This window comes from Hippocampus guttulatus, chromosome 10 (genome assembly GCF_054856545.1).
Source record: "Hippocampus guttulatus isolate MCC_2025c chromosome 10, RoL_Hgut_1.0, whole genome shotgun sequence".
NCBI classification, from domain to species: Eukaryota; Metazoa; Chordata; class Actinopteri; order Syngnathiformes; family Syngnathidae; genus Hippocampus; species Hippocampus guttulatus.
Genome location: NC_141270.1, coordinates 8,646,544 through 8,661,418, shown reverse-complemented (window position 1 = coordinate 8,661,418; position 14,875 = coordinate 8,646,544). Strand labels below are relative to the sequence as shown.

The window sequence follows — 14,875 nt, the reverse complement described above, 5'->3', positions numbered from 1 at the left end:
TCAGGTTACGATTACTTTTATCGAATAAAATTTTTATCAAACGGGAACAACAACAAAAAAAAACAAATTGGCTACTTGATTTTAGTTTTTTTTAGACGCGGATACACGAGATACAATAGAATAGAATAAACGTTTAGACATTTTTTAATACAAATACTTCAAGACGATTCCATTCTTTTTGTTTTGTGCATGCACAATATTACAGTATGCCTTGTCACACATTCGCATTCATATTTCAAGCGGTGGTTTTTAAAAGTCACCAAATTGTCGTTTCAGGATTTGTGTCTGTGCGTGTGTGTGTTTATCCCCAAATTAGTGACTCATTCCTGTTCTGAACATTAGATATAGCAGGAAAATCGGATTCACTAAAGCTATAACCACAGGTGGAGATGGCCGTTGGTTTCTGCCACGCTAAAAAGTTGTAATAATAATATTAAGAAGAAGAAGACGAAGAAGAACCGGACCGGGTTTATTTGGATTTAATTTATTTCGCCTAACGAGCGCACAAACCCTTAAATAGCCAATAAAACGCTCATACAGAAAAAAAAACCCTGTTTTTGTTTTTATGTCATTTAAGTACCATAATGAAAATAAAAAATATAGTAATCCTTTCAATCCGAAACAAAATGCTTAAAATATGTTTGTGAAGCAAATCAGTGAAAAACTATGTTATTCAATAAAAAAAAAGTAATGTACATGTTCTATCAGTTTAAGATGTGTGTGATTACATTCGCCTGTATAGAGGGTACATGAAAACATAATACGGGAAAATCTATTGAATTTTAATTTCATTGTTATTATTGAAAACAGTTGTCTTTTTGTCTTCGCCTTGGTTTGTGCTTTTACAAAACTTTCCATGTCATTTTCGAAATGACATGGAAAGTTTTAAATACGAAAGTTTTAAATAAATACGAAAAAAGTTTTAAATAAATACGAAAAACGGTATTAAAAAGGAAAAATGTCATTGTTTTGTGAGTAATTTAATTCGCTCAAGTATATGTAAAAATGATTAAAATGTGGAATTAAAAAAAGTTTTGAACTGCAAAAGTTTCATTTGAGTGTCATTTCTTTCACCAATACAGTAGAGATGAAACACAATAACTAACAAAAATACAGTTATGGTGTTATTGTATTTTGATCAAATCTCTTCAGTAAAGTAAGTAGTAAAGACGCAGGGGAGTGATGATTTCATTATGGTTTTTTTTAACGTTAAAGATGATGGTTTGGATTTAAAGTGCTTAAGTACGAAGGCACTTTCGCCTCACTTGTACTGAAGCGCCTGTACTTGTTCTCAATAGCGTGTACTTGAACTGTACTTCCTCCTTCACTGATACTTAAGAACGTCAGTCACGGCACTTGGCAAGAACTCTTGCTCCTTTGGCTTTTGGTTGAAATAAGTGACAATGCTACCATCTAACGGTTAATTTGAGCACTACATACATATGATATCGTTTTATCGATTTTTTTTTTTTTGCAATTGATACGTTGTTGTTGTTACGATTGTATTTTATACTACTGGTGTTATAAATGATGGCGTAGATTTGACACGGGGATCATGCCTCCCGATTCTATTTTTAGCAAGTGGCAGAAAGCGAAGGAGACGTCACGCGGGATGTCATGTATATTTAAAAGCTGCGGTGCGTGTTCAAAGTGTGACATACCGGCGGCTGAGTTCCACGGATATGCGGCTCCGTCTGCAAACCACGTGACCCTGCCAGCTCCCCCACACGTCCTTCGTTCAGCATGATGGCTGCGGATGCTGCTCCCTGCAGCATCCTGCATCCTCTCCTCCTTTTCATCCTCTTCCTCTCGAGGCTTGCAGCTCCCGCCGCGGCTCTGCTCGGCGTCCGGCCCGAGGACACCCAAAGCGGAGAGCTGTCCGTGCAGAACGGCGTCCTGAGAGCCACGGAGGGGACTCGCTTCGTGTTGAGGGTTTACTACACGGAGCATCAGCGCGTGAACAGGAGCGGGGCGGCCGAAGCGGCTGCAGCTGCGCCGTGGATCGCCTTTATCGAAGAACCGGACCGGGATGCGGCTCGTTCCAGGGGGAACCCGTGCGAGGAGGAGAGCGCTCGGACTTCTGACATTGAGCTGCTGGGTTCGTTCAAATCCGCCTCCAGCCACAACTCGGTGCTCGTCGAGATCCTCGCCAAGCACTTGCGCCGAGGCGAGGCGGTCAAGTATTACTCCATGTGCGCCTTCGACGGCGTCAAATGGGAACACTTCGACACGAGGGACTTTTGGTTGGCGGTGGTGGAGAGACCCGCCGAGGCGGACGCGTGGCTGCAAGCCGGCGTGTCCGTGCTGCTCTTGGGGCTCTCGGCACTGTGCAGCGGGCTCAACATCAGCATGCTGGCGTTGGACCCCGTGGAGCTGCGGGTGCTGCAGAACAGCGGCACCCAGAAGGAGCAGAAGTACGCGCGGAAGATCGAGTCTGTGCGCAAACACGGCAACTACATCCTATGCACCGTGGTGCTGGGTAACGTCCTCACCAACACTTGCTTCGTGGTGTGGATGTGTCAGATTTTAGGAATGACTGCGCTTTCCACCGCATCCTGCACTTTGGGGATTTTCTTCATCGGGGAGATATTGCCCCATTCGGTGGCGTCCCGGCACAGCCTCGCCATCGCGTCCAAGACTCTGTGCGCCACCCGGCTCCTCATGCTCCTCTTCCTGCCCATCGCCTATCCGGTGTCCAAGATCCTGGACTTTCTGCTCCACCAGGAGATCTCCAGCTTCTACACACGAGAGAAGCTGGTGGCCATGCTCCGCGTCACAGACCCGTACCACGACCTGGTCAAGGAGGAGCTCAACATTATCCAAGGGGCTCTGGAGCTGAGGACCAAGACCGTAGAGGACGTGCTTACCCCTCTGTCCGACTGCTACATGCTGTCTTCGGACGCCGCGCTGGACTTCGGCACCATGTCTGATGTGATGCAGAGCGGCTTCACCAGGATCCCTGTGTACGAGAACGAGCGATCCAACATTGTGGACATCCTGTTCGTAAAGGACCTGGCCTTCGTGGACCCCGATGACTGCACCCCGCTCAAGACCATCACAGAGTTCTACAAGCGCCCCATGCATTGCGTCTTCAACGATACCAAGCTGGACGTGATGCTGGAGGAATTCAAACGAGGTAATTCAACACTGGGGTGAATCCTGCTCCTCTTGGAACAATTAGACTATTAGGAAGGCGGTGCTGCTGGCTTTTAAGGCACCATATGCTCAGCTTCCCATTCTGGACCTCTCACCACCTATGGTGTGAGGGGCCTTTGAAGTTGGTGCGTGTAGTTAAAAACACACCGAAAACTGAGAGACGGGCCGTGTTAAGCTCACAGTAGGCTGTGGCCACGAAGAGCCTTTCATCCCTATGGAGAGGGCCAGATGTGAAATGTGAAACAGTGTCAAACCGAGGGGGTTCAAGCAGGGGTTACAGAGCCTACAAACATGACGGCACAGGGCCTTCCTGTAGGCATTTATCAATCTAAGACCAACAAACAAAAAAACTGCCCCTGGCATTGTGGCTTATTTTGGCATCTTTAGGCATTCTCTCTGTAAGTGAGAAGTTATTGTTTGTCATACCACCCATAGTCAAGGTTTCATGAAATAAAATGCACTTATATCCAGAACTTTGCTCAACACACGAATAATACAAGCAGGATCAATCATTCTGCGAAGCTTAATTTACTTGATAATGCCATTTTATTTGCCGTTGATTGGTTCAGATTGCTGTCTAAATTGTGGGTCGGTTTCTTGGGGTAAAATGGGGGAAAATAATACCGGTAATTAAATAGCATCGTATCAGCCCCCAAAACATTCTGGCCCACCGGGCATCCTGCTCTATGACAGATGGGCAGTCCAGCCCTGGGTACATCTTTACATCCATTTTGTTCAGCTCTCGTCCTAGTTAGGGTAACGGGTGAGTGGCATCTATCCCAGCTGACTCAGGGTGAGAGGCAAGCTCGACCATCCATTGGTTATGAGTCAATCACAGGGCATGCATAGACAATAAAATATTCACACTCACATTCATAAAATAACTCAAACTAAAATTGGAAAACCATTTTCAGTAACGAAATAAAAATGAAAATGATTTCAACAAAACTAACTGTAACTAGATCACACATAAATAAACTAATTAAAATGAACCATAGCAAAAATGTCCTTCATGTTTGTCTTCGTCAGTTACCATTATACAGGAGCTTTTGTGATTCATTGTAAATGTGTTCATTTTGGTATTGTTGTACATCCGTATAGAAGAAGGACGCTTTGTTTGAGAATTGTAATTTGCCTTACTTTATGACACACTACCAAAATACATCCATCCATCCATCCATTTTCCGAACCGCTTGATCCTCACTAGGGTCGCGGTGGGTGCTGGAGCCTATCCCAGCCATCTCCGGGCAGTAGGCGGGGGACACCCTGAATCAGTTGCCAGCCAATCGCAGGGCACACAGAGACGAACAACCATCCACGCCCACACTCACACCTAGGGACAATTTCGAGCGTCCAATCAGCCTGACATGCACGTTTTTGGAATGGGGGAGGAAACCGGAGCACCCGGAGAAAACCCACGCAGGCCCAGGGAGAACATGCAAACTCCACACAGGGAGGCCGGAGCTGGAATCGAACCCGGTACCTCTGCACTGTGAAGCCGACGTGCTAACCACTGGACTACCGGGCCGCCTACCAAAATACAATGATTTGCAAATCATGTTCAACCTCTATATTTCATATATAATTCAGCAAGACAATGACGTACCACATTCTGCATGTGCTACCACAGCGTGGCTTCGTAGGAAAAGTGTGTGGGTACTAGACTGGCCTGCCTGCAGTCCAGACCTGTCTCCCAATGGAAATGTGTGGCATATTATGAAATGTAAAATACGACAATGGAGATCCTCTTGAATGTTGAACAGCTGAAGCTTTAAATCAAGCAAGAATGGGAAAGAAATCCACCTACAAAGCTTTGTGTCCTCAATACCCAAACGTTGATTGAATGTTGTTAAAAGAGAAGGTGCTGTAATGCAATGGTAAACATGACTCTGTCCCAGCTTTTTGGGAACGCGTCGCAGCCATAGAATGTCACGAGCAAAGCCTGCCTGCTCATGAACACCCAATGGACGATTCATTTGAGTACGACACAAAACAAACACAAAATGGAAGAAAAGTTGCAGTTCAAGAAGAAAGATGAAGAGGAAAAAACATTTGCAGCAACCAAATGAGTGTTTCATATTGATTTGGTAAAAAGAAGTTAAAAATAACTTGGGCATTAGGTGGACATAAAATGTGCTTTTTATGGACAGATAAATCAGGTGCCAGTGAACGCTTCTGCTCACTGATTATTATGTGAAGGGAGACATGTTGACTTTGGAGAGCGGATCATAAATGACATTGTCACTGACAGGTCAGGAGGTCCATTGCTTCATCCTGCTCAGGATTATGACGGATAGCTTTTGGTCTGTTGACCCGCCGACTCTCGGGTCTGACGATGAAGAGCCCCCCCCCCATCCTGCACTCCGCAGGCGGTTGCCATTCAACCCACAGAGCAATCATAAAAAATTCAACCCTAACCTTTTTCCTTTCCCGTCTGGCGGCTTCCTTCATACATTGATGAACTAAATGCTCCCATTGCACAGGCAACCCTGCTGCGGGAACGTCACACTGGGATTACTGGCGTCGGTCTTACTGCGGAAATGAGGGGGAAATGTCACAACTCTCAATCAAAACCTGCCTGCATGTGAAAACCCAATGGACGGATTTATTAGGTCTTTCTGAGCAATGGCATGATATCTGATAGAAGAGGTGTATTAAGAAATCTGCCTTTACAAACAAATACTCACTTTTGAATGATAGGTGGATAGATAATACATTTTATCATAATATATTAAATATACCATTTATAATTTTGTATTTTGGATGAATGGGTGGCTTTGTAAGACACTATGAAGTTGTTTGCCATGTCTGTTGTATGTTTATACATTTATATGGCAAATTTGAGGAATCATAATTAAATAACCAAGATATGAGCAATGTGACCAGAAAAAAAAACCAAGTAAACACGAAAATAAGAATGGTGTGAAATTCTGAGCTAAATAACAATATAATTTAATTGCCAGATCTTTGGCAGAGCTCTTCCACTTAGGTGTACCTAATGTTATGGCTCCTGAGGAAAGGGCCTTCGCCCAAAATGCTGTACTAGCAAAAAAAAAAAACAACAACAACAACAAAAGCACAAAAACAATGCATCAAATTCAACCATCCTGGTTCTTATAATCTATAGATGCAATTCAGCAATTATATCACCTGCGACAGTGAACGTAATGTGATGTTCACACAACAATACATCATGGGAGGAGAGCCCTGAAACTGGTGGAGCAGAACAATTTGCAAAAGAGACATTCACGTTAGACCCGCTTTCACTCGAGGCGTGCGTGTGTATGCTTGTGTGTGTGTGTGTGTGTGCGTGCGTGTGTTGTTCTGCAAGGGTATTATGTAACGTACAAGTGACGTAATGCAGTGTCCGGGCACATCAGCAGCTCTGAGGGCATATCCATGCCTGACTCACCTTAGCCACTTAGACAGGCTGACATCATCACCTTAGGCAAATTCATATCAACTTTAAGCAGTCTGTCAATCAGCATGTTTTATTACTTGCATGCTTTATTATTATAACGTTATCAGCTTTTGTGGGTTAAATGCGTGTTTTGCAGCTGTTGTTCCGATTTTCAATTTGTCTTGAGATTTGCCCGGTGGGACTATCCACATGTTCTTGTGGGTTGTTTATAGTTCACGGGCCACAGGTTGCCCACCCCTGCTCGAGGGGATTAAAAGGTTTGATCCCTCACCAGTGATCGCTCTAAATCTCATGAACTGGCTCAGTGGAGGATAGATATGTGTCTGTGTCTCTGCTGGCAAAATAACCTATTTGGATATCATGCAGCAAAAAATACATATATTTGTTGTGTTTTGACTCATACGCACGCTCGATGCTTATAATGCTTGACTGTCTTGGATTCATGGTGTCACATTGTGTTTGGGTGGTTTTAAACACAGAGGTGGCAGATGCAGCCAGCCCCAGACTGATTGTGTAATAATTCTTTACGTAAGGGCAGCCAAATCTTCCCCAAATGTCTCCAGGCTAATCCCTCTAATACTCCCCTCTTGTCTGAGCCACAGAAGTCATAAAGGAGTTGAAGCACTCTCATAAGTAAGATCGCATATGTGATACGGTTCCTGGCTTTTTAGCTGCATTCATGCTCATTTTCATTTAGACTGCACAGATCTAGTTGTAGACTTATTTCTAGGGTGTTGCATGACGACTTCTTCTTATGAGAATACAGTATAGTCAACAATTGCACAAACCTTTTCAGTGATAAATGGATTTAACTGAAACCTGGAGTTTGTATTTTGGAATGTTTTAGGTTAAAAAAAATAAAACAAAAACTGAACAGTTAGGGCCAATGGTGTCCCAATTCTTTTGTCCAGCCTACTCTTAAGGTAGAGTTTATTTCTTACATCAGAACTTGTATGGCTGACAAGAATGTAAAACTGTTGTTAACTGAATGTTAAAAATGTTATGACAGTGACAGTTTGACCCGGAAATAAATTAATTGATAGTGATATTTGCCTTATTTCATTAAATAGGTGAAGCAATTATAACTTAATCCTTGTACAGCTAGCTAGTCTGAAAATATAGTGTCATTTTTTTTCTTTGGTGATGAATGCAGGCAAATCCCACCTGGCTGTAGTGCAGCGGGTCAACAACGAAGGGGAGGGAGACCCTTTCTACGAAGTGATGGGCATTGTCACCCTGGAGGACGTCATCGAAGAGATCATCAAATCTGAGATCGTGGATGAGACGGATCTTTACAGTAAGTAGATATTACAAAAATCAGCTTTCTCTTACTTATCCGCAGTGCAAAATGGAAGAGAAGGATGAAGAAATAGTCCTACATCCAACTTCACCAAAACAGGCTACTACCTGTCATCAGATAATGATCTGTTTTTGGACTAGGTGAAGCAGCATGTGGCAAAAGGATTAAAAAGACATTCAAAGAACCAGCTAATGAGAGGCATATTCCATTGCCAATGTGACACAGACGTTACAATTCTAGAGCAGCCAATCAGCGAACAGCAACGTGTAAAACTCCACCCTTACGCTAGCATTTAGAAGAATACAAATCCGCAGATAGATATCTCCCCCCCAAAAAATATTTGATGTGTCAAAGATGAAAAGCTTTTCAGTTCGCAATATCAGTGATAAAAGGAGAGCGTAACAATAATTTCTTGTCGGCTCCCATTAAAAGATGTTCCTGTTTTCTTTGACTAATTGATTACGTAATCACTCGCCTCATTATTCTATTGATCCAACGCTCTCACCCTTGTTCTTCACAGCTCACTACTTATACATAATGAAATAAGTGAAATCATAATCCATGAATAGAAACGCCACTCTTCCATGTGCTTTCTTAATTTGTGCCACCACTTGGGGGGAGAAAAAAAAATCTGTTTAAGTGCACATGTAATGTGTGCACATTCCCTAATTATACATACAGTCAAGAGGATCTTATGTTTCTATGGCACCAGCTGTCGATGGAGCAGTTACGATTCATCTGAGGGAATGTAGTAAATTAAATACCTTTGCATCCGCAGAGAATGAGTCTATGTAGCGATCAGTTATTTAGTGTGCGTGAAAAGAGAAAACGTGTTGAAATACCTGGCTTCGCTGTGTGTTTCTCAGCTGATAATCGGACGAAAAGGCGAGTATCGCACCACGAGAGGAAACAACAGGACTTTTCCATATTCAAAGTGGCAGAAAATGAGCTGAATGTGAAGATCTCTCCCCAGTTGTTGCTGGCGACACATCGCTTCTTGGCTACTGGTAGGTCGCGTGACCCTGTGGGGACCTGCCGGAATTGTGCATAGACTCGAATGTCAACAGTCGCAAAGGGCATTCAATTCTGAATTTGAATTTTATGTGTTGGTTTGGGGAGAGGACAGTGGGAAAAAAAGACAACAAACAATAATACAAACAATCACAAACGGTTGCGACTTTATATGCTTTGAGAAGGGGACAGAGAGAACAAAAAAAACCCCAAAACATTGGTGGTTTTTTTCCCCCTCACCATCCCATATTGCTGTGTGCGCGTTTGTGTCTCTGGCTATCAGAGGTGGAGCCGTTCAGGCCGTGTCACCTGTCAGAGAAGATCCTGCTCCGTCTCATTAAGCATCCCAGTGTGGTGCAAGAACTCAAGTTCAATCCCAAGAACAAACACGCTGCTCAGCACTACCTCTTCCAAAGGAACAAACCCGTCGACTTCTTTGTCCTCATCCTGCAGGTAAACATGCTGAGTTCCGTCGAGAAATAAAAAACCAACTAAATAATTCAAACAAGTCCCAATTCACGTTGTTGTTTTAATCACCTTTTTCACAACGGTCAATTCTGAACTAGTAACACGACCGCCGAGTACATTGTTTCCCAACCTTAACTGACCCAATGCACATATCGTTATCATTCTAAAATAGTGGCTTAGGTTATTTTTCTATTGTTTCCAGAAAACACAAATAAATTCTGATTATTTTTACAAATAATTTCATTTCAGAGGTAGAAATGAATGATCTGTTGAACTAAGAATGTAGCTAATTTTAGCAGAGGTGGCCAGCATCCTGAGGAGTATGTCCACTTCTATGCCTTTCTGTGACTCTTCCAGTCTCTCCCTTGCAATTTGCTGTTGACACTGCACCAGTGTTCATCAATTCTTTCCCGTCATCTTATCGTGGCAACATGTGAACAGCATGATGAGAAGGACTTTAAAGTGAACTAGAAAATGTATTATTGAATTAATGGATCCGACACCTGAATTTTGCTGTTGAGCTTCTTTTTAAGGAATTTGTGCAAAAGGTATTGAAACACTGAAAAGTGTGTCTACAAAAGTTTAGGGAACGTCATATTAAGTTCACCTAAAAATTTGTGGTGGTGACATGAGTGCTGGCGTTACAGGGACGGGTGGAAGTCGAAGTCGGAAAGGAGGCCCTCCGCTTTGAAAATGGAGCATTTTCCTACTACGGCATGCCAGCCCTCATACCGCCCCTGCCAATTGGTAAGTGCATCCACAATAACCAGTAGTAGTGAATATATGTCAACTGATGCATGACAGCGTCGACAAGGAGCAATGATCATCAGGGAACTAACTGACATCTAAATCCCCCCCAAATTAAGTGTGCGGCCGAGCAGCGGCTGTGGGAAGAAAGTAATTAAAAAAAAGAGATTGAGAGAGAATTTCCCGGCGGACAACCTGACTGGGATTGTGTGAGCTAGCAAGCAGAAAAGGTTTTCAGTTCCTTTAATGTGTACTTTTGGCCTCCAAGTGTGTGTGGACATTTTTTGCATTTCAGTGGTAGGCTTAATCCAACTCCAAAAAAAACTCATTTTAATATCTCTTAATCCCAAGATTAGGAAATTGCAAAAATCCATAGTTCAGAAAAAAAACTCAATCAAGACAAAACTTTTCTTTCGATCTGCTGTGGAAAGTAAAGGAGCACAGAATGGGCTTTGGTAGGTCAACGCAGTGGTGCCTTAAAATATGAGGATGACAAAACAAAAAAATATTTTTTTTCAATAAAAAAATAAGTAACAACCTAAATGTAAAAAAATAAACCGTTTGTGAAGAATGATTAAATGCTGCAATTAAATTAAATGCATGGCTCCTTCTAGTGTGCCAGCCTTGGCCAAATGGGGACAATGTAATATAGTCACGCCCTCGCAAACAAGGAAAAATAGTTTGTCAACTACTATTAGTCAGTAAATTGCTGAAATATTAGTCATTTTTTGAGAGGATTCTTTGCCTGTGAATATGCCTACATTATGTTTCTACATGTGTTGCTCCACCATTTGTTTTCAAATATTCATTGCTTAAAGGGGAAGTCAACGCAAAGATTTTCTAAACTGGATTCGATGGCATTTTCCAATTTATATTACCATGAGCAGGTCATTTCTTTTGGTAGTTGTGTGGTTGTTTTAAATACACATGTATAAGTCTCTTAGTTTTATGTTTAGGTTGACTGTAAATATAAACTGGAAGTGGTATTAAAAGTCTTTTTTTTTTAATTCTTCCCTAATTTTATATATTATTACAGAACTTTTGTAAAAGAGGCTTGTGTTTTGGTCTTTGTACATTTTTTTTGTCGTTAATTATTGTTGTGCAAATCTGCATGTTCCTACAGTGTTTTTCCTGATTTTCCATGCAGGTCATCGATACAACTCTCGCAGCAGTGGTCTGAACCAATCAGACTCGCTGCTGAGTGGCGGCAGTATTGGTCAGCTCTCTGCAGGAGGGCTCTACTTACCAGACTACTCGGTCCGACAGCTCACAGACCTGCAGATCATCAAGGTGACAAAGACAAACCACTACTCATTAAGCACGCGACATCTGAATTTTTCCCAAAATTGTGACCCTTCCCTCAGATAATCAGGACGCACTACCAAAACGCCCTGACGGCCACACGGATGGACAGCTCCCCCCAGACGCCGGACCCGGTGGACGCAGACACGAAAGGGAGACAGTCTGTGGTGGAAGCTCGTTCTCACAGTATTGCCCTCCCCCTCACCAGCACCCACATCCGCCTGGGACTGGCTCGGCTAGCTCAGCTCCATCCCCACGCGGGCCTTCGCAACACCTGCAGGATCAATGAGAGAAATCGTATCGTTCGTAAGTAATTATTGATTAGATATTTCACAATTTAGTTTTTCGTCATGCCATTCGTGTGTTTTAAACTTCCGTGGGTCAAGTGATGAAGGGCACCGCAAGTGAAGTTTGGATTTCCACCTCAAAAATAATTTGGTGTGCTTTGCTAAATAATAATAACTTTTCTTTTTGTGATTTTATTATGTTCATGTTAAATAAATAAACTGTAAGTCAGTTATTCTGCGTTATTGTATCCATGACCCATTTTGAATGGTTTTGAATGAAAAAGAACAATAATCTAAAGATAACCCGAAATAAAATAAATTCAGGAAAAAAAGTATAATACCAGTGATTCTCAAAGTGTGGTACTAGTGTCACAAGTGGTACCCACACTCCCTCTGGTGCTACATGAAAGTACAGTTCAGTTGTATTTCAATTGTTAGTTCAATACATTCACATTTAATCTCTTTTTAGATTAACGCCTGAGCCTACCTAATATGAAATAACTTTTTTAAAAATTGACTTAGTACAGTACAATTAATTGCAATAAAACAAAGTTCATCAGGCTGGAATTTGTTACCTTATGGCTGTACAGAAGGGAGGGAAATGTTTCAATGCCGTGCAGTCCTATACCACTGCAAACTATATAAAAACCAAATAATAAACATGTTCCTAAATTCGATATCTCTTTGACAGATTTATTATCTTATGTAAGAACAGATTGGTTGATACGGCTCTTGTATTGGATCTAATGTTGTTGTGGCCAGTGTGTGTGTATATTTAGAGGGACATCTCAAATCCCAGTTTAATTATCTTTCACAATATTACACCATAAGGTATTTACAGATAAAGCATCCGATGAAGTCAAAGACTCGTTATGACTCATCTCCCAAAACGCAACAAACGTGCTATGCGCAATCTGCTCTTTTTGTTTTTGTTTTTTTTGTCAGGGCTTAAAGGATTTTCCACAAACCATCTGTACTCTACTGTGTGATAGATGTCTAATGTCTACTATGAGTCCTACGACTTGAAATCACATTGCAGCAAATAAAATCGCTCCCAGTTAAATCACAACTCATTTACCTTCAAGGCTAGCGTTGACTGGCACCTTTCTTCACACAGGCAGCAAATCTGATGGCCAGCGGAGTCCCAATGACACCGTGTTTCTCCGTATGGATGAGATTCCCTACATCCAAGAGGATCGACCAGAAAATTATGGAGAAAACGGTCAGCATTGTCAAGTATTATTAGATGTTTGAATAAATGTGTAGATCATTTCTGCAACAAGTCGTTCTTCAATCCAATATGTGCTTTGATTCATTTAGAACATCAAATCGGGGGTACAAGGAAGTCCTTCAACACTTTAAAAACAGACACTACCCAATGTGTTTTTTCAGCTGGGAGTTGGCTTTAGTCAAGGTGGACGGAATTATGAACAATTCCAAATACCAATCAGTGTAAGATCAAATCCTTCACAGGCTTCTGCTAGAAAGCAAAGAAAATGTCAGGAAAAGGCTACTAGAACAACTGAACTTTTTCACGTCTGTGCTGACTCTCATTTTGAAGTTTGAATGTTATTGGCCACATCCCCAGTTACAAGAGGGTGTGCACACTTGTGCAATCACATTATTTCATTTGTTTAAAAAATATATTTTTTAAATTAAGTTGTATTTTCTGTTGATCATATTAATTAACATAGGTAGGTATTGCTGTAATTGTATTATAATGTATTGCAATTTGATCTTTTTGTTACTTGTGCCAGTTATACAATATATGTTTTTCTATTTACTTGTTGTAAAATTAGCATTAATTCATATTTGTTGGTGTTTGTTTCAATTAGTTTGATCTCAAATTTAAAAATTTAAAAATAAGAAAACAACTGCGTGCAGCTGGTTCATATTTTTTGTGTACTAAAATAAAAGTATATTTGGGTATGAAGAAATATATACAGCATATAAAAACCCGAATGACTAGAAAATCTTTCAAAATTCCACCAACGGAACTTTTTTGTGTCTTCTTTCAGACGTGCCTACAGACTCCCAGCCATCCACCTCTCCTTACATCAGCTCTCGCTCTCTGTCCAGTTCCGAAGAGAACGTCGGGAAGAAGCTCCTGCAGAAATTGAGTGAGTGAGACCGCTGCCGTGAACACATCAAGCAATGCGTGCGTCTTCTCTAACTGCTTGTGTCAGACGTGGCAACTGTGCCTGCCATAGCTTAGCAACAGATGATGGGTTACTGTGATGGTTTCTTACAGACTCCAAACTCCCTGTTGGCTCCGGAATGACATGATTCGTCACATTTTTGATCGATTGATTTGGTTGATTATTTTTTCTTTCATTGACTAAAGCTAATACAATAAAAATCATCATTACAGAATTTTACAGGAAAACAAAGCCAATCGAAAAGACATAGGGTGAAGCTGCAGCTTATCAGGCCTACTTCCTCCCCTTTGTTTTTTTACAAATCGAATGTACTTCAACAAAAAACATATATATTTCTTGTTTCAGGAGGGTGGGCTCACATGTGCAACCACATTATCTCAGTTGTTTTTTAAATTCCCCTAATAAAAGATTTTTTTAATGTCAACTAAATTTGACAGGTCAGATTAGAAATTAGACTGAAGTTTTGAACTGATTTATTTCAGCCTCGCTTTTTTTGCAATTGAACAGGGGTGTGTATACGTTTTCTATCCGTGTCAGAGAAAAAGGAAAAGAAAAAGCAAAATGCGCACAAAGTTAATCCTTTGAGGTCTCATGAGTGAGTTTGTCAAATTCTGGCATTTAATCACAGATATTTCTCTGGATTTTGTTTTGGTTTAGAGTTACAATATACTGAAACTAACACGAAGGAAAAAAAAAAAAGACTAATCCCATTGGGATTCTTTTGTGTGCCACTAAATGCCAACAGGTTGTCCTTGTTTCCAGGTAACAAAAGGAGGAAAAAGTCACGAGATGGAGAAAGGAGCTTGGAGGAAGGTCTGGAGCAGCCTCCAGTGACAAGCTAGCACACCTCTTTATTTATTTTGACCTTTCTCGTCCAAGCGTCACATAGACTCCCTCGATGCCCCTGCACCTTCCTCCAGAGGCCATTATCATCATGTTCTCTAGTTACCAGTGCTCTCAGGTCTTCACGGATACTCTGTCCCCAAACTGCCTCCCTTCACACCTTCCTTGATTGAGACAAAAA

The 14,875-nt window shown here is 41.6% G+C and overlaps 1 protein-coding gene and 1 long non-coding RNA gene across 2 annotated transcripts; one reads left to right on the top strand and one right to left on the bottom strand.

Annotated features, from left to right (window-relative positions):
- Positions 1-1,667: 1,667 nt before the first annotated feature.
- On the top strand, positions 1,668-14,875 carry cnnm1 (cyclin and CBS domain divalent metal cation transport mediator 1). The gene is made up of 10 exons (XM_086122733.1): positions 1,668-3,136; positions 7,731-7,874; positions 8,744-8,884; positions 9,172-9,341; positions 10,004-10,103; positions 11,251-11,393; positions 11,468-11,711; positions 12,810-12,914; positions 13,711-13,812; positions 14,614-14,875. The coding sequence occupies exons 1-10, from the start codon at positions 1,744-1,746 to the stop codon at positions 14,691-14,693; spliced, it is 2,622 nt and encodes an 873-aa protein (XP_085978859.1). The 5' UTR covers positions 1,668-1,743; the 3' UTR covers positions 14,694-14,875.
- Positions 10,689-13,043, bottom strand: LOC147199137 (uncharacterized). Its single transcript, XR_015102140.1, has 3 exons — positions 12,771-13,043; positions 11,483-11,679; positions 10,689-11,378 (listed from the first exon to the last, which is right to left on the bottom strand). It is a non-coding gene; the product is annotated as an uncharacterized LOC147199137 (long non-coding RNA).